General features: G+C 45.7%; 1 protein-coding gene across 1 annotated transcript in view; it reads left to right on the forward strand.

Annotated features, from left to right (window-relative positions):
* DAG1 (dystroglycan 1) overlaps nt 1–20,575 on the forward strand; it is a 126,651-nt gene that overhangs the window by 77,929 nt on the left and 28,147 nt on the right. Inside the window, exon 2 of the mRNA XM_030206056.1 lies at nt 6,187–6,600. Within this exon, the coding sequence (XP_030061916.1) occupies nt 6,319–6,600 (282 nt within the window). The 5' untranslated portion in view covers nt 6,187–6,318. The remainder of the gene's footprint in view (nt 1–6,186; nt 6,601–20,575) is intronic.

Below are 20,575 nucleotides of genomic sequence, written 5' to 3' on the forward strand. Positions count from 1 at the left end.
CTGTCTGAGATGCCTGAGATAAGGGGATTTGTGTCTGAGATCCCTGAGAAATTTGTAGCTGAGGTTTATCACAATACCCTGGGGGTATTGGTGTATATCCCACTGCACATGGTAGAAGCTTGGTAGTACCTGCAGCATCATAAGGTGGTGGGGCAGTAGGTGTTATTGCCTCTTGGTAAGGGGCTTGATCGCAATCAGACTTCGTTAGGGCTCTGTCATGCTGGTTTTGTGCAATAAGTATAAATTTATTAATAGCAGCTAAATGCTTATCCCTAGATTTTCCTGTTTTGTTGGATTCATTATAGCAGACCAAGGCTTGGAGCTTACCCTGATCAAATGAGCCCTTTGTTGGCCATTCCAATCCCGGGTCTTTAGCAGACCAAACGGTATGCCAGGTTTGACATAAACGGGAAAGTTCTTTTTTATTAGCGGGGAAAAAGTTGAGAACTCTTTCCAGGGGGCTAGTGGAGGACTGAGTGGACATAATGGATTTAGGAATAAGGGGAAAGCAATCCACATAGGTGGAGGTGTGCAGTGTAAAATGGCAAATTAAATCTCAAGTTGGATCCTAGTTCAAAGAATTATAATAGGTACCTCTATAAATATATATATATAAAAACGTGCAAAGGAAGATCATTCAAAGGAAAACATGCATCATGCGTATAGAAAACACCTTAATACTCACGCGTCTTCAAGAGCGTCCCAGTGGCGGAACCTAGAACAGAAATTACTAATTGGCGGAAAGCTCAATGCTTTTGCCGCAGGTTATATTTAACAAAGAAATGATAGCCTTGAACATGAGAATAGTGCAAGAGTCAGTTGTGTCACTTACTATATATATCCTACTCTAAAAATACTGCCCTCCAGAGTATGCTTCTATAGAAATTGACCATGGGATAACACTCGCCATGAATTTTGGTATGGGATAACACTCACCATGTAATGGGATTACACTCGCCTTGGATCGCACATGGGATAACACTCGCCATGAATTTGATATGGGATAACACTCGCCATATTGAAAACCCCAAAAGTGGGGGAAGCAAAAACTCCAAAAAAAAGATTTTAGCGAACAGCGAAAATAAGTTCTCTAAAATTAAAGGGCAGCGATCTAATTGGTTTTCGCCGGTTAGAAATATGGGAATACACTCGCCATACATGGGAATACACTCGCCATTCTGTCACTAACCCCCAATAGATGCTTAAATATTCGTCTAGAAGAGAACAAAAATTTAGGGCCCCAGTCAACCTGTCTAAATTTGCAACTAAAGGATTTTAGACGTCTCTGTATATCCCCAGCGCGCATCTGTACCGGTAACTTCTATATGGGCAATAGTCCAATTCAGTGAATGCAGGCCATTCCGAAAATAGAATGGGGTTCTGCTTAAAATCTAATAATTGCGATACCGTCATCCATTGTGGATGTAAGCCCCAGGCATCGATATCAAACCCAATAGTTATAGCGTGACACTGGTATATAAGAAAAGTATAGTATGTCCCAGGGAAAAGCCCCTGAAAATTACTATAGAAGTGATAGTAAAAATAGAGAGAAAAACGAAATATTCCAAGGCAAAACAAACAAATGTAAGCTCTTCGGGGAAGGCACAGTCATAAAAAAGTCATTAGTTGGAACACATTAGCCAGAACTAAAAATGCCAAAGACATCACTTGTCATGCAGCAATGGAAAATAGAATTTTCCATCCAACAAGCCAGTGAAAGGAAACACCGATTTCAACAAAAGGCAAGAAAATGTATACTAACAAAGACATTATAACATGTGTAGTCGGGAGTTATAGCCCTAGAATAAATGAAATAAAGTTAAATACATATTAAATGCTTTTGGGGCGGGTACCGGATAGGTTGGAAGTAGCATCTAAACAGGAAAATATAAGAGAAGCATATAATTCAATAAATTTTGAAACAGGACACTAGAATCGTGGTGTAAATATGACAAGTTAATACCCATACACTCAGAAAAGGAGGAAGCTTTTGTGGATAAACAGGTAAAAGGGGAAAAAATAAATTAAAACATGTGATTCTTACACCAAGAACTTCTAATGATTCGGCATAAAACATACATACTAGTCAGTGATTGGAATGATGACAAACAGAACAGCTGCAGCATTAGAAGGAAAGAAAAGGTGGGTTGGATTATAAAGAAACAACAGGAAATAACTGGAGATGTGAAGCAACACTGTATTATCATGGCACGCAGCCATCATCTTCTCAAACGGCAACCTAAATTTCATTACTACCAGCATATTCTGTTAAGTAAGGGTTAATTTTTGGCTTCCGGACTAAGGCTTCCTAGACGATTACGACAGGATTTATGTGCTAAGAAACGTTGTAATGTGATCACAGGAAACCACACTAGGACAAAGAAGGAGAAAGCTAGTTTTAAAGGGGAAAGTCAAGTAATGTATGTTTGAAGGAAAGATACCCTTTTAAAACTTTGTAACCACATGGTGTAGCACAATAAGGTCTATCAAGCTGTCAATTGCAGCACAAAAATAAAGAAACCTGTCTCGGGGTTAAAATCATGGCTCAGAGACAGAATGAGAAAGCCTTTGTTTAAGGGAGATGGAATGAAATAGAGAGCAACGCCCAAAAGTCAAAGCAGTATGAGCAGTGAATTTTGGGGAGTGGGAGATAAAATGACACAAAAGAGGAGAAAAAGTATGCCCTGATAAAAGGAGAATGCAGAGTAAGACTAAGATACAGTGAAAACCAAGAAATACATCCGTACATTCTTATATGCTCAGAAGTGCACTTACAACGGACTTGGCATGAAAAGATAAGTCATTTTACAATTATGGTGCCTGCTTAAGGAACCAATTTTGAGGGGGAACCGGAGTTGAAAGATACCTGTGTAAAAGACTGTTGTACCACTTCAGCATAGAACAGGGACAAAAACGAACGGAAAAGGGGGAGAGGAGAGGGAAAAAAAAATCACTTTCTTAGCTTTTAAAAGTGAACTGTAGAGCCTCCTCTGCCAAAGCAGTGCTGGACTGATAAGGCAGCTAAAGTGGGCAAGCTTCCCAGACTCTCATGTCCTTGAGATAGTGAACTACAGCACTTGTTAGGGAAAACCTTTAAAAGCTACCGAAAAAAAATGGCAGCCTGGATAAGGATATTAAAAAATGTGAGAAAAAGGGGTTTAGAACTTACACCTCTTCGGGGAAGTTTAAATAGATTTACAAAGGCAGATTCGAAGCCCAAGAGGGAGTATATATATCAAATATGACAGTTACTAGTAATATAATAAACTTTGTTCCGGAAAGAAAATTAAAACTGCCACCACATAGGACTGAGAAGGAAAAAGAAAAGTTTTCTAGGAAATCAAAAAATAAAAAAAATGATTTCTGGTTTGCACAAGAAGCCAAAAAGGTGTATGTAAGGTATTAAGTTACCCCAATTGGTACCGTGCGGGCCACACCCTTATAAATTTTACACGGACCACAGACATATAGTGTAGGAGTCGGTAGAGCATCAGAGAGGAGGGCAGGGAGGATTATTGTGGCAGAAAAAGGGGGACAAGAACAAAATGTTGTGGAGGAAGGGATTCAGATTGGACTTAAGGAAAGAAAAATGGCTATGGGGGGTGGGGTGAGAGCACAGGACTGAGCAGCTGTGAAAAAGAGCAATCAGTTGAACTACGCAGTAAATAAAGATTTTGACAGGTGGAAATGAGAAATAAGAAAAAGCAGAGACGGCAGACAGAGTGCAAAGACACACACAAAGATGCAAAAGGAAAAAGACCGAAATAAGAGATACTACGCAGTTATTAATGCTGCACTATGAAAAAGAGCCAAGAAAAGTGTGGACAGGAAGGGGGGGTGTGGGCTGAGTGGTTAGAGAGAAAGCATAGTTCAAAAGACTGAAGGAACTGATTAGATAAGAGGAAAACAGTAGTTGGACGACGGTAAGCAGCTACAAAGCTGAACACCGTAACTACTGTTTCCAATAGGAAAAAAATGAGGAGGAATAATAGAAGAAGTTAGGATGAAGGAGAACAGGAAAAGGGATTGGGGAGGAAAATAAGGTCGACAGAAGAAGAAAGAACAGAATACATAGTGAGAACAAGGGGACAGGGATTTGAAAAGGAGGGATTAAGACAGAACACAGGGTGGAATGGGAAGCAGAAAAATGCGCAATCTCTAAGGATTGTTAAGCGAGAATGCTAGCATAAAGACCAATCCAAAGATTTTGAACATTGAAATAAACATACAGCAAACCCCAAATCGCAGTCGCCTGGATTCGTAGTTATGCACCAATCACACAACAAGCACAGTCTTGCGCACATCACGCAAATCAAAGAGATGGACAGGATGGGAGAAAGAAAAAGGGGGTGAGAAAGAACAGAACAGAATATTGAAAGATAGTGATGGGGCAAGAAAAGGCAAGAAAAGGACAGCAATCAATTGGAAGATAAAACAACAGAATTTTAGTCAAGAGCTAGAATCAATCCCCACTTTGACAAAAATTCGCATGGCGTGTTTAAATCGAACGCTGGGTCACCAATGTCGTGAATTAAGGGGTCCCGAGCCCCCCCCAAGAAGGCTTAAATGACCTTAATCTGACTCCATCTCTGAATAGCCCTAGAACTGGGGCAATCAGGGGGTTGTGAAGTTCTAAGAGGAGTTGCCACTGAAAGAGACGTTAGATCTAAGAGACCCGCATTAGTCCGCCTCTCAGCACTGGCAAGGAACAGATACCAGCCTTATGACAAACTGGATTTAGGTTACAAGTTATATAATGCAGCGAGTGATAGCCTGATACAGCAGAAGCATTTATACTTACAGCCTTTCATCATTAAGTTAAGCCCACAAATCATCATTTCGAATAAGGATTTTATTTGTACATCAGGCTTTAATCAGGTACATTCAGCAGACAGATTCTGGGTACAACCGGACAGAGCTTCGCCGTCTGACTGAAGCTTTGGAGAAGACTCTCTAACCAAGCCAAAATCTTCCTTCTTTTATACTCTATCCTCTCCATAGAAGTGAATGGTGAGATACCTAGCTAATATTTCGCATTTCTGAGAGCATACTTTCCCATGCTGTCTGCTGTCGGATGTGCCCACCTCCTTCCGTTCTCAGCTACTGCTAATTATCAACATGTTCTGGGAAGCGTTGAGATAACAGTTTCACATCTTCCGGCTGCAATACTTTTCATACCATCTCAATACCTTTCATACCATCTCATGAACTCTGTATTACCTCTGTATCATTGTATACCAAAACTAATAAGCTCCATTTTATTCATCTGATCTTTCATTACAGGTGCTATATTTGATTTAAAAGTTGTACCATTATTCAGACCTGCTTTTGCAGATTCTCAAATATTAAATCACTTGCTTGTTGTTTGGCCTAGTTAGTACTTTTTTCCAGTTTAGGCTGTTTAAGGTATGTAAATTGACCCACCACTATTCCAGTGGATGGATCCCAAGCGGGGACACATATTAACTTACAGGAAATGCAAGTCCTTGCTCAGCCAGTCATAGATTTTTAAACCTAGCTGGTATTTTTACAGCCTGAGTCCTAAAATCTGGCCTTCCACCCTTCCGGTGGGCATCCAGTGAGGGCCTCTTGCTGTAGTATAATTATACACATCTAACCGTAACAAATTAGATGTTACATACATTTTGACCAAGTGATAGACATTTATGCGCACCATCATCAATCGATATATATCTGAGCACTCATTGATTGACCCCTGAGGAAGGCTTTTGTAGCCGAAACACGGACCGTGTAGGGTCCAAATAGTTATTTGGAGCATCTTATCCTGGTGTTTTGGACTGATTTCCTGGACTTGGTTCTTTTCCACCTTTGTATTGTGGACTTTATCTGCTACCATTTCTGTGTTTTTGTATCTTGCTCTTTGGTACTCTAATCAAAAGAAAATTGATAAGGAAATTTTCCAGTATTAGGAGTAGAAAAACAATCGGCACCAATCAGTAAAAGCCAGACTGCTGAGCAGGTAAGGTTATTGACTAACTGGCTAATTTTGAAGTTGAAAATTCTCCTAAAGCAATTAGAGAGCTGAACTGTTTTTTTGTTTTTTTAAAGGATCTTAACTGGTGAGACAGATAAAATGGAAGACTCTTATTTTATAGCTGTCATGTCAAAATTTAATTGAAGAGTTTGAGGCCACATTGAATGATTTTTTTTTTTTTTTTTTTTTAGGTTCCTGACAATAACTGGGATGGAATAGAACTGATGTGAGGAACTTCAGCAAACACAAAGGTTTAGATCTGCAGAACTCTGCGTGCTTCTAGTTTTCCTATTGTTTGCTGAATTTGAAGAATTAGGGCTAGAATGAATGTTAGAATTATGCTGCTGCTCACTTCACTAAGAGGGACATTTTTGATAGTGCTGCTTATGGCCACCTCTGTCCTGTCTGTCTGCGCCAGTGGTTTAACTGAAGTTAAAAGAGACTGGGAAAACCAGCTGGAGGCATCCATGCATTCTCTGTTTTCAGAGGTGAAAGAGACACTAGCACCAATGATTGGGATCCCTGATAGTACTGCGGTTGTAGGCCGCTCCTTCAGTATTAGCATCCCTACAGATGTAATTGCTTCCAGTGGAGACATGATCAAGGTAAGGCATTCTGTATGCTTTGAAATTCTAACTTTAATTACAGAGATATGCTTTACTACCACTTTGTTACAGTTAACATACCACATCACAAAGAGAAACATTCCATAGCGTCCCACAGATCAATCCAGGAGTCGCTTCTGCAGTGCCAGCGGGCATGGGAAATTTGTTTTCAAGCAGGAGCACTTTCCTCTTGTTTTCCGGTTTGTCCGATGCTCCCCTTCGGCTCTTGCAGGGGCGATATGGTGGCGCCGGTTTCCCGGGCTGTGGCGGTTTGCTTCCTCGTTCCTTGAATTTTTGGGGAGGTTCAAGCTAGCCCGCTTTGTGCCCGTTTTATTTTTCTAGCACTGCTGCCCAGTTAGAGGAACCTTTGCTTCTCGTTGGTTCGGACGGCCTTTTTTTCTCTGGCCCCATGTCTCCTTATTTTCTTCAGTGCAGCACGCACCCCTGGCTGAGCGGTTTTCGCGGCTGTTTCTTCTAGCGCTGTAGTTTCCTCTCCTCGGCTTCCTTGTTGGTGATGCTATTTCATCGGCTTGCTTTGGGGTTTCGGGTCTCAGTTCCCTCTGGTGGCCTGGTTCTGCGTACCATTGGGCGTACTTTTTTCTCAGTGGCAGCATCTCTGGTGGTACGCTGGTATTCTTCACTCCGTTCTTCTCTTTAGGGGTTGTGCTGTCCTGCCCTAATTGTGGACTGCTCCGGTACATCCCACTCGTTTCTGGATTGATCTGTGGGATGCTATGGAAGGTAAAATTAGTTCTTACCGGATAATTTTCTTTCTGTCCCAACAGATCAATCCAGAGGGCCCTCCCTGTTTTGTCATTGATTGATTGTGGGGCTGTTTTTTTTGTTTAGGTTCTTATTTTCATCGAGCCAACAAGCTACAGTTTCTCAATTTGGATATTTCCCTCCCGCGGGAGCAGTGGAGGTGGTGCCTACTTGGCCGATGTACGGGCAGGAGAGGGCGTTTATGTTGGATTTATTTCTTCTTCTGCTGCTTTGGTATCGACAATACTGAGGCTAAGATGGAGGCATAGGTCCATATATGGCAAACATTTGAGGTAATCTCTACCTCCACCTGCTGGTAGAGGGACATAACCCACTCGTCTCTGGATTGATCTGTTAGGACTAATGGAAAGAAAATTATCAGGTAAGAACTAATCTTACCTTCCAAACCTAAAATCTTTCATTTTCTCTATGAAGAGAATTCGCCTAAAAAAAAAAAAAAATCCATGGATTTTTGAAGCCCAAGACTAGAAAAGGCATGTGATTCTTCTGCTAAATTTTGTGGGTGTATATGTGCATATATTGTGTGTGTGTGTATGAGAGAGAGAGAGAATTTAGTGTTACTTTGTCTTATCTTGAGTAGGCGAACTACATTATCATGTTAGTTTACATTACAAATATCTAGCAGTGAGACAGATTCTTAACTTAACATCAACTGCAGCCTGGAATGTTCCATGGGGCCCTAAAAGTTATGCAAGCAGAGAGAGTAGCATCTATAGATGAGTGGAAGACTGGAGAGGGGATAGGGAAATATCTGAGAGCCATTGGAAGAAACATTCAGGTCGATATTCAAAGCAATTTTAACCAACCAGAAATGGTTTCTGGCTGGTTAAATTGCCTGTCCGGGACTAACAGGTCATTCCTTAACATAGCAGCAAATGAATCCAGAAACTGGTGGGTTGTGTCCATCTACCAGCAGGTGGAAATAGAGATCACTGTACTGAACTCAGCTATGTGGGATGGCTAGCTCCTCTGTCAATCAGTACATCTCTTTTCTCCGAGGACAAGCAGGCTGCTTGTTCTCACAATTGGGTCATCGTCCACGCCGGCCCAGGAACCGGAAGAAAAATTTTGCCAGCAAAAATAGACTTTCGGGAACATTCTGTTGCATGAGCAGGATGGACTGCGCATGCGCGAACGGCTTCCTACCCGCCGCACGAGCATGTCTCTTTAGTCTTTTTTTTCTCCACGGTTAGGTGCGGCAGTGTTTTTCACTCCGTTCCGTTCGGCCCAGGACGAAGACTTTTTCGCGATCCTTCTTCACTTTCTTTTTCTTCCACAACAAAAAAAAATATATATTAGTTTCCCGTAGTTTGTCTTTTTTTGCCATTTTAAAGTTTCCTTTCCTTTTTCATGCGGTCGACCTTTAGGCCGCTCGGTCAGGTTCTCCCCTTTTTTGTGCCCTTTCTTTTTGGCACAATCACATTGTTTGATTTCACCGAGGCTGTGTTTTCTTCTATGTCATCGAAGACACCCAGCGGCTTCAAATGTTGTACTCGGTGCAACCGGACCATCTCAGGTACAGATACCCACGCTTGGTGTATGCAGCGCCTTGGGCCCGACCATAGCCCAGCCACTTATAGTCTGTGTCTTCGTATGAAGAAACGGACCCAAGCGTCTCGAGAGGCTCAACGGTAAAAACTTTTTGGAGCCGGGTCCGGTCCTTCGACATCGGTGCCGAGGTCGTCGTCGTCATCATCGACAGGAGTATTGACGTCGGGGAGCAAGTTTAATGGCTGCTGAGACCAATTCGCGCTGGGAGCAGTGAGACATCGAGTGGGTCTCCACCTGTCTCGAGGCCTCCTGCTATGCAGGCCCCCCGGGACTGACCTTCGTCTGACCCGGCCCCGAGGAGATGTGAGGATTCTACGTCTTTCTCATTGGTACCGAGGAGTCTTGATGACGGGCGTCGAGCGAAAGCTGAGAAGCACCGTCATCGTTCTCCTTCGCACGGTACTGGGAGCTCCGGGGCGTCGAGAGTCGGCACCCGAGAAGCGTTGACACTGAGAGGACAGCTCCCCCTCGATACATGAGGTGCCGATGCGTCTGTCTTCTGGCAGCCCGGTACCTGCTCCCGAGCCTCCATGGATTCTGACACCGCCTGTTCCACCGGCCCCACAGTCTCTTTTCCGATGGTGGCTCTTGACGAGCGTATCCGGACCTTTTCCAGAACTTCTGGAAGGCTTACTGCGACAATCAGCTTTGATGTCGGGGGTGCTTGTGCCCCCTGTTATCTGCTGTAGCGGTGCCTAGCCCTTCACCTGTGGTGAGGTCTCCGACCCCCGGTGCCGCCTGCAGCATTTGCGTCGGCTGCCACCCAGGTCGACTCCCCTTCGACATCAGTGGAGGAAGTTTCGCCGCAGTCGGATCGGACGTCGACTTCTCAACATCGCCATGGAGGACATCGTTCCTCGGCGTCGAGACAGGTCCAGTGTCAGAGTACTTTCACTCAGGTTGCATCTGACACTGAGCAGGGGCGCTCGTGGGAATCAGAGGAAGATCCCAGGTACTTCTCGTCCAATGAGTCTTGGGATTCCCTCTGACCCTTCTCCACTGGAAAGAAGATTATCTCCACCAGAGAGTCTTTCTTTTTCCTCTTTTGTCCGGGAAATGGCTATGGCTATTCCTTTCCCTGTGGAGGCTGAGGATGAGCCCAGGTCTGACATGTTGGAAGCCCTGGATTATTCTTCTCCGCCTAAAGAGGCTGTGATAGTCCCTCTCCATAAGGTACTGAAGGAAGTCCTTATGAGAAACTGGTCCTCCCCTCTGTCTGGCCCTGTGGTTCCCAAGAAAGCAGAATCCCAATATCGGATCCACGGTGAACCTGGAATGATGAGGTCCCAATTACTCCACAATTCCATGGTGGTGGATTCCATTCTCCAGAGAGCCAGGAGTACTAGAGACTATGCTTCGGTGCCCCCAGGCAGAGAAGCTAGGACTCTTGATTCTCGCGTCCAAGATCCAGTCATACCAGCTCTTCATGAGCATACACTTGCGGGACTCGATAAGTCAACTGTCCAGCTTGGTTGATGCATTCCCTGCGGAGTTGGTGAGCCTTTTCGCCAGGTGGTCAGGCAGCAGAAGGCGTGTCGCAAGTTCCTGGCCCAGGGGTACTTTTGACACTTTTGACGTATCATCCAGGATCGCTGCTCAAGGTATAGTGATGCGCAGACTCTCATGGCTGCGTGCCTCTGACCTGGATCATTCAGTCCAGCAGCGGATGGCGGATGTTCCTTGCGGGGGAGCAATCTTTTTGGAGAACCAGATTAAAAAGCATAATGATGCTATGGATTCTCTCTCACCGGGCGCCTTCTGCTACAGCCTCCTCATCTAGGAGGTTTTTTGGAGGGAAGAGAAGTGCTCTCTATTCCTACTCTAGGCGTAGGCACTCTCCTGCTTCTCGGCGGCCTGGCCAGTCTCAGCCCCAGCGCGCTCGTTCTCGTCAACAGTGTGCATCTAAGGCCCATTCTGCTCCCCAGCAAAAGCAAAGGACGGGCTTTTGACTGGCTTCAGTTCAGCATAGCCTCTATCAAAGTGTCCGTGCCAGATGACTTGCCGGTAGGAGGAAGGAAAACGATTGGCTATGCTCTCTGGACTTAAACGATGCTTATACCTCTATCTCAATACTCCCAGCTCACAGGAAGTATCTTCTATTGTGGCTAGGAACGCAGCACTTTCAGTACTGTGTACTGCCCTTTGGTCTGGCGTCTGCGCTCAGAGTGTTTACCAAGTGCCTGGCTGTAGTCGCAGCGTCGCTACGCAGACTGGGAGTGCATGTGTTCCCTTATCTCGACGCTTGGCTGGTGAAGAGCACATCGGAGGTGGGTGCTCTGCAGTCCATTCAGATGACTATTCAGGTGCTAGAGCTACTGGGGTTCGTGATCAATTATACCAAGTCCCATCTCACCCCAGTTCAAAAATTGGAGTTCATTGGAGCACTGTTGAACACAAAGACAGCTCAAGCTTTTCTCCCTGAGGCGAGGGCAGACAATCTCCTGTCCCTAGTGTTTTCGGTTCGAGTGTCTCAACAGATCATGGCTCTGCAGATGTTGAGGCTTCTGGGTCACATGGCCTCCACAGTTCACGTGACTCCCATGGCACGTCTACACATGAGATCAGCTCAGTGGACCCTAGTTTCCCAGTAGTACCAAGCTGCGGGCAGTCTAGAGGATGTGATCCAACTGTCCACCGACTTTCGGAATACCTTGCAGTGGTAGGTGATTCGGACCAATTTGATCTTGGGACGTCCATTCCAAATTCCTCAGCCACAAAAAGTGCTGATGGATGCATCCCTCCTGGGGTGGGGGGCTCATGTAGATGGGCTTCACACTCAAGGAGCTTGGTCCTGTCAGGAAAAAGGTCTGCAGATCAACCTCCTGGAATTAAGAGCGATCTGGAAGGCTTTCAGAAATCGGCTGTCCAACCAAGTAATCTTAATTCAGACAGACAATCAGGTTGCCATGTACTACACCAACAAGCAGGGGGCACCAGATCTCGCCCTTTGTGTCAGGAAGCCGTACAGATGTGGCTTTGGGCACGCTGTCACTGCATGTTTCTCTAAGCCACTTATCTGGCAGACGTAAACAACAGTCTGGCTGACAGGCTAAGCAGGATAATTCAACCTCACAAGTGGTCACTGAACATGGGCGTAGTCCGCAAGATCTTCCGAGCGTAGGGCACCCCCTCGGTGGATCTTTTTGCCACTCAGATCAATCACAAGGTCTCTCAGTTCTGTTCCAGGCTTCAGGCCCATGACAGACTAGCGTCAGATGCTTTTCTCCTGCATTGGGGGACAGGCCTTCTGTATGCATATCCTCCCATACCTCTACTAGGGAAGACTTTGCTGAAACTCAAGCAAGACCGAGGCACAATGATCCTGGTTGCTCCCTTCTGGCCTCGTCAGATCTGGTTTCCTCTTCTTCTGGAGTTGTCCTCCGAAGAACCGTGGAGATTGGAGTGTTTTCCGACCCTCATTACCCAGAACGAGGGGTCGCTTCTACATCCCAGCCTCCAGTCTCTGGCAGTCACGGCCTGGATGTTGAGGGCTTAGAATTTGCCTCCTTGGGTCTTTCAGAGGGTGTCTCCCGAGTCTTACTTGCTTCCAGGAAAGATTCCACTAAGAGGTGTTACTCTTTCAAATGGATGAGGTTTGCCGTCTGGTGTGACAGCAAGTCCCTAGATTCTCTTTCTTGTCCTACACAGACCCTGCTTGAGTACCTTCTACACTTGTCAGAGTCTGGTCTCAAGACTAACTCCGTAAGAGTTCACTTTAGTGCGATTAGTGCCTGTCATCGCCGAGTAGACGGTAAGCCTATCTCTGGACATCCTTTAGTTCGCTTCATGAGAGGTTTGCTTTTGTCAATGCCCCCGGTCAAACCTCCACCAGTGTCATTGGATCTCAACGTCATTCTCACCCAGCTGATGAAAGTCCCTTTTGAGCCCATGAATTCCTGCCATCTCAAGTACATGACCTGGAAGGTCACTTTCTTGGTGGCTGTTACTTCAGCTCGTAGAGTCAGTGAGCTTCAGGCCTTGGTAGTTCATGTACCTTATATCAAATTTCATCACAACAGAGTAGTCCTTCGCACGCACCCTAAGTTCCTTCCTAAGGTGGTGTCGGAGTTCCATCTGAACCAGTCAAATTTCTTGCCAACATTTTTCCCTGTCCTCATACCCGCCCTGGCGAAAGCAGTTTACATACCTTGGACTGCAAAAGAGCATTGGCCTTTTACGTGGAGCGGATGAAGCCCTTCAGACAGTCAGCCCAGTTGTTTGTTTCTTTCAATCCCAACAGGAGGGGAGTTGCCATCGGGGAAACGCACAATCTCCAATTGGCTAGCATATTGCATTTCTTTCACTTATGCCCAAGTTGGGCTGACCTTACAGGGTCATGTCACGGCTCATAATGTTAGAGCCATGGCTGCGTCAGTGGCCCACTTAGTCGGCCTCCATTGAAGAGATTTGCAAGGCTGCAACGTGGTCATCAGTCCACACATTCACATCTCACTACTGCCTTCAGCAGGATACCCGACGCAACAGTTGGTTTGGGCAGGCGGTGCTGCAGAATCTTTTCGGGGTTTAAAATCCAACTCCACCCCCCCAGGCCTATTTTGATTCTGTTCCAGGCTGTACTCTGTTAGTTCGTTTTGGTTTCAGGTCAATCTGTTATGTCCTCGCTATTGGGAGGCCCAATTGACCAATGTTCATTGCTTTGAGTGAGCCTGGATGCTAGGGATACCCCAATTGTGAGAACAAGCAGCCTGCTTGTCCTCGGAGAAAGCGAAGATACTTACCTGTAGCTGGTATTCTCAGAGGACAGCAGGCTGATTGTTCTCACAAACCCGACCGCCTCCCCTTTGGAGGAGTTGTTATGGTTGTTTCTTGTTTATATGCTTTTTGATTAAAGTAAGGAGACACGCTCGTGCGGTGAGCAGGAAGCCGTTCGCGCATGCGCAGTCCATTCTGCTCGCGCGACGGAACGTTCCCGAAAGTTTTTTTTATTTTTGCTGGCAAAATTTTTCTTCCGGTTCCTGGGCCGCCATGGACGATGACCCAATTGTGAGAACAATCAGCCTGCTGTTCTCGGAGAATACCAGCTACAGGTAAGTATCTTCGCTTTTCCAGCAAGTGGTGGGTGGCTGCTCCCGGATTCTTCTTGGGGAGCTCCTGTCCTAACTTGGCAAGCTCAGTTGAGCCTGGGGGTGATTGGCTGAGTAGTGCCATCTTTGGAGGGCATACCTGGTGGTCCAAGATCCCTACTCCATCCCATGCTGCCAGAGTCCATTGCCTGTTCGCTTGGCCGTTCCTCAGATCTAGAAAAAAAAAAGAAAAGCTGAAGGTGACTTTATAGGGAGCAACTGCGCCTGGGTGGTCTTTCTCTGAGGTGCCTCCTGTGGAGTGATGCCATTCTGGGAAAGAGATCTGGATCAGTGGATGCTCCCTTTTTGGCGGTGAGTGGCTCTTTAAATTTCTCTGCACTGTCGGGTTGCACTTATAGGCTTGTTCACATGGGGACCGATTCCTTCGCAGGCTGCCCAGGGGGAGGAATTGCCTGAATCTTCCAGGAGTGGTGAGCCCTTCTCCCTTGAATTTGTTATTTTAATGCATCAGGCATTTCTTTTAAAGCGGTCCTTTAAATCAGTTTCTTGCTCTGGTTTGCATGACTTGGGTGGGGGGTGGTGGGGGGCTGGGACCTTCAGGTCAATTTTCCTCCACTGTTTCTGTACAGAAGCGAAGACGGGTGGTGGCTGTGTCTGAGATGGGGTTGTTTGGGGGTTCCCTCCCCCACCCACTTGGACATCTTGTCCGTGGACTACCTGTGCCCTTCCAGGCTGGAGGAGGGGGAACTGGTACCAGAGGAGCCCAATGACCCCGCCAAGGTCCGTATTTTTCATCTGGATGAGTTGCCTTCCCTGATCTCTAGGGCTCTGGAGGCCCTCAACATTGAGGACCCCAAGGATAAGGCCTCTTTTATTTACTGTCAGTGTGAAAATGGCGAACACACTTAAACCGTCACCTGCATTTCCTGTCCATGAGACCATTCAGGAGCTCATTACAGCACAATGAACGACCCCAGATGTGAGCCTTAAGGTGGCCAAGGTGATGTCTTGCCTGTACCCTGTGGCGGTGGCATCTATGGAGCAGTTTGCCTTGCCCAGGGTGGCTGCCTTGTTGGCAGCTGTCACCAATCAGACCGCTCTTCTGGTCAAGGGTGACGTAGCTCTTAAGGATGTGCAGGATAGGAAGTTGGAAGCCTCCTGAAGACCTCATTCGAGGTCTCTGCTCTCATCCTTCAGGATTCTATTTATAGTTCCTATGTGGCTTGGGCGTGCCTTAGCTGGGTACAGCAGGTGGCGGAGCAGGATCCTGAATTGCTTCCTGCCTTTTTCCCCTCTGCCGCAGATGGGATCTTGTCTAGCCTATTTGGCACACTTCTCTTTATGACTTGGTGCATATCTCCGCCAAGCAGATGGTGTTGGCGGTTACTTCCTGCCAGTTGTTGTGACTCTGCCACTGGGCGGTGGATGCCACCTCTAAGTAATGGCTCACCAAGCTCACCTTTCGTGGTAAGCTCTTATTTGGTGAACATTTGGAGAAATTGGTGAAATATTTGGAGGATTCCAAATCACATTGCCTTCCAGAGGACAAGCCGTAGCCTTCCTGTGCCCACACAGAAGCTGGTTCAAGGTCACTACTCAATCTATTTTGTGGTGCCCAGGAAGGACAGAGCTTTCTATCTGGTCTTGGACCTGAAAATGATAAATCAATTCCTGAGGGTTCAGCATTACTGCATGGAGACTTTGTGCTCTGTACTGGTGACTGTTCAGCCAGGGGAGTTTGACAGGCATCCTTGAGGTCCAGAGCTATCTCCACATCCCTATTTGGCCACCGCACCAGAGGTTTCTTCGGTTTGCCATCCTGGGGCGCACTTTCAGTTTCAGGCTCTTCCCTTTGGCATGGCGACGGCTCCTCAAACCTTCTCCAAGGTCACAGTAGTGATGGCAGCATGAAGAAGGAGGTGATCGACTGGCTGATTTGGGCAGCTTCGGAGCAGGAGAGTCGAGTGGCTACCTCCAGGGTGATTACCCTCCTGCACTTTCTGGAATGGGTGATTATTTGTCCAAGAATCATCTGGTCCATTCTGCTTTTACCACATTCTCTGGCAATGAATGAAATATTTTCTCCAGTACGTTTTTTATTTACTACTTTGTAGCTTCTTTCTGTGCCCCCTAGTCCTTGTATTTTTGGAAAGATTAAACAAGTGATTCACGTCTACCTGTTCCACTTCACTCAATATTTTATATACCTCTATCATATCTCCCCTCAGCCGTCTCGTGTCCAAGCTGAAGAGCCCTAGCTGCTTTAGCCTTTTCTCATATGGAAGTTAACCCATCCCTATCATTTTTGTCACCCTACTCGCTAAACATATTCTATAAAATAATCTGCGTAAATTCGACCACATTGATCTCAAGTGAGCGTGGCCATGGGAGGAGCATGGGTGGGTCGTGGATGTTCCTAAAATTTACATGCAGTGTTATAAAATAACCTGTTCTATGCCTAAAGTTAGATATGGGCATTTACCCCAGCTTTCCATTGGTGTAAATGTCTGTGCCTAAATTTTTTTTTTTTTTTTTTTGGCACCAAATATAAAATCAGGCCCTTGGTGCTTCTGGCTGAATAATCAGGCCCATTGTACACAATGTTTGAAAAAAATTGCTAAGTACTCGAGTCATTCTAGGTTTTACTGTGAGCTTGCTTTAGTACATAAGTAATGCCACACTGGGAAAAGACCAAGGGTCCATCGAGCCCAGCATCCTGTCCACGACAGCGGCCAATCCAGGCCAAGGGCACCTGGCGAGCTTCCCAAATGTACAACCATTCTATACATGTTATTCCTGGAATTGTGGATTTTTCCCAAGTCCATTTAGTAGTGGTTTATGGACTTGTCCTTTAGGAAACCATCAACCCCTTTTTAAACTCTGCTAAGCTAACCACCTTCACGTTCTCCGGCAACGAATTCCAGAGTTTAATTATGTGTTGGGTGAAGAAAGATTTTCTCTGATTTGTTTTAAATTTACTACACTGTAGTTTCATCGCATGCCCCCTAGTCCTAGTATTTTTGGAAAGCGTGAACAGACGCTTCACATCCACCTGTTCCACTCCACTCATTATTTATATACCTCTATCATGTCTCCCCTCAGCCGTTTCTTCTCCAAGCTGAAAAGCCCTAGCCTCCTTAGTCTTTCTTCATAGGGAAGTCGTCCCATCCCCACTATCATTTTAGTTGCTCTTCGCTGCACCTTTTCCAATTCTACTATAGCTTTCTTGAGATGCGGCGACCAGAATTGAACACAATACTCAAGGTGCGGTCGCACCATGGAGCGATACAACGGCATTATAACATCCTCACACCTGTTTTCCATACCTTTCCTAATAATACCCAACATTCTATTCGCTTTCCTAGACGCAGCAGCACACTGAGCAGAAGGTTTCAGTGTATTATCTACGACGACACCCAGATCCCTTTCTTGGTCCGTAACTCTTAATGTGGAACCTTGCATGACGTAGCTATAATTCGGGTTCTTTTTTCCCACATGCATCACCTTACACTTGCTCACATTAAACGTCATCTGCCATTTAGCCGCCCAGTCTCCCAGTCTCGTAAGGTCCTTCTGTAATTTTTCACAATCCTGTCGCGAGTTAGACTTTGAATAACTTTGTGTCATCAGCAAATTTAATTACCTCACTAGTTACTCCCATCTCGAAATCATTTATAAATATACTAAAAAGCAGCGGTCCCAGCACAGACCCCTGAGGAACCCCACTCATTTCCCTTCTCCATTGTGAATACTGCCCATTTAAGCCCACTCTCTGTTTCCTATCCTTCAACCAGTTTTTAATCCACAATAGGACATTTCCTCCTATCCCATGACTCTCCAATTTCCTCTGTAGCCTTTCATGAGGTACCTTGTCAAACGCCTTTTGAAAATCCAGATACACAATATCAACCAGCTCCCCTTTGTCCACATGTTTGTTTACTCCTTCAAAGAATTGAAGTAACTTGGTCAGGCAAGATTTCCCCACACAAAAGCCGTGCTGACTTGGTCTCAGTAATCCATGTCCTTGGATGTGCTCTGTAATTTTGCTTTTGATAATAGCCTGTACCATTTTCCCCGGCACCTACGTCAGACTCACCGGTCTATAATTTCCCGGATCTCCCCTGGAACCTTTTTTAAAAATCGGCGTTACATTGGCCACCCTCCAATCTTCCGGTACCACGCTTGATTTTAAGGATAAATTGCATATCACTAACGGTAGCTCCGCAAACTCATTTTTCAGTTCTATCAGTACTCTAGGATAAATACCATCCGGTCCAGGAGATTTGCTACTCTTCAGTTTGCTGAACTGCCCCATTACATTCTCCAGGTTTACTGTGAAGTCAGTAAGTTTCTCTGACTCGTCCACTTGAAATACCATTTCCAACACTGGTATCCCACCCCAAGACAGCTTATTAGGTGAATGTAAGAAATTTAGGTGGATTTAATTATAGTAGAATCTGGAATGGCTCAGTCTGTTTTGTAGTAGCAGCTTGTGAAGAATTTTAGCAGAGCCAGTTAGGTACGTGCTTAGGCATTTTTGTATGAAGACAGTTTATTTTTATTTTGCTAGACTAGTCCAGGCTAACAGATTATGCAACCCTACAAGAAGACTGAGTCAGAGAAGCTGTACTTTTCCTTATACTAGTGATTCCACTGGAGTAGTGCAGCCTGAAACCTGTCGGTATTTTTCTGCCTTCAGCAGGTAGTGCAGGTTGGACTGGTACATCAGAAATTCTTTGGCAGGCTGTCTCCCTTGGTTACTTTCTACAGCCTGCAGCCCAGTGATAGTCCTCTGACCAGTGTCTGCTCCCGGAGGTCGATCATGTCCTGGTTGAGTGTGTCCTCCATTTTTTCCAGCCTTAACCTACATGTTTTTTGCTTGGTGTGGCTTGGCTTCACAGGTGGCTCTGCCAGCGAGAGAAGTGTTGTGTGTGTTTTTTTTCCCTGTCCTTACTCCTCCCCTGCTTTTCTTTCTTCCTCTAAGGGGCCTTCTTAAGAATGGGACAGAGGTTGGAGTTCTGGTAAGTTTGCAGCCATTGGGGATCCTGGAAAAAGGAATGAGGCCAGAGACCATACAGTGGGATTTTGATGCTGGGTGGCTGCAGTTCATTTAGGAGCCCGCATGTTAGTAGTGTAGCCAGCTCCTCCTGTCCTGAATATGATGGAGGGGGAGGCCTGCTGTATTGGTTTACAGCTCCAAAAAGCCACCAGAGCCTCAGTTGGTCCAGTATTCAAAAGGGCCTGAGATGGAGGTGATCCTGTTGTTGGCAGGGCGTCCTGTGCCATAACCAGTTTCGCCAGGAATAGCAACCAGGCTTCCTTGGGGGACAGACATCTGGCTCCTTGCTTTCATTTCAGATTCAACACGAGATCCTGACACACAAGGTTCTTTACACCGGTGTAACTCCCTACTTGCACTTCCAGATGTCCCCTTATTATCCATCTCGCATCTTTTTTGTTCTGCTTATGAGTGCTGACTAGCTCTTCCTTGTCATCAGCAGCAGATGAATCCAGAGACTTGTGTGTTATGACCATCTACCAGCAGGTGGAGATACAGCACCAGTCTTATGGGACAGTATGCTCATTAGTCAGATTAGTATATCTCTTAACTCAAGTAGGTGGTGGACAGTCTATCTGCAGGTTCTGGTCTCATCTTTATTTTGGTCCAGTTCTGGGTTTCCTGGTTCAGTTAACCTTTGGGGTGTTTAGGCTAAGTGGTGCCTACTTTAGGGGGAACATCTGGTGGTGCCAGGCCCCTTTCTTTCCAACCTCCCTTCAGCTGCTACCCCTATTCTCCTTCTTCTCAGATTTAAAATAAATAAATAATCAAAAACCCTTATAAAAGGCTCTAATTGGTGTTTGAGACAGTTCTGTCACTGTGGCTTATTTTGAAAGGGGACTTTGGCTGTTCTGCTGTCGTTGCTTGTTTTAGCAGAGAAAATTATGCCATAATACTCACTATTTTTTGTTACCTTTCAGTTTTTATTGCTATTTGCGGTTTTACTTTGTTCTTCCCAATGATGGCTGAGGCTGTAAAATGCTGCTCTTGGCTGTGGTAAGTGCAAAGCAGCATTAAGGCAATGTCCAGCAACATGTTCGGGGATTAATTAGACTGAGAATGATTAGTCTCCTTCGGAGCTGTCATGTGCGGCAGCATTCTCCTCAGCACTTGCTCCCTGCCACAACGATTTCTTTGATGCCCACAGCCATCTTGCCTCAAAGCAGTTTATCTTCTGCGGGAGAATGGACTTCTCTACTGATATAAGCTTCTAATATTACTTTGCCTTCTTACTCTGCTGCTGACTCCCTCCCCCCCCCCACCACCCCCCCCCAACCCCTTATCTGATGTTCCTTGTCATCAGCAGCAGATGAATCCATTAACTGATGGGTTTGTTTCCGCCTACCAGCAGGTGGAGATAGAGAACACTGAAAAACCATAGTGCCTCTTGGACGGCTAGCCCCAACTGCCTTCAGTATTTCTCTATCTCCCAGCAGGTGTGGACGTAGCTTGATCAGCTCCTGGATTTCAGACTGCCTGGGGTGGCTCCTGTGCATTGCCAGTTGAGCAGGGGTGTTGTGGCTGGTGGTGCTCACTT

Source organism: Microcaecilia unicolor, chromosome 6 (genome assembly GCF_901765095.1).
Source record: "Microcaecilia unicolor chromosome 6, aMicUni1.1, whole genome shotgun sequence".
Lineage (NCBI taxonomy): Eukaryota > Metazoa > Chordata > Amphibia > Gymnophiona > Siphonopidae > Microcaecilia > Microcaecilia unicolor.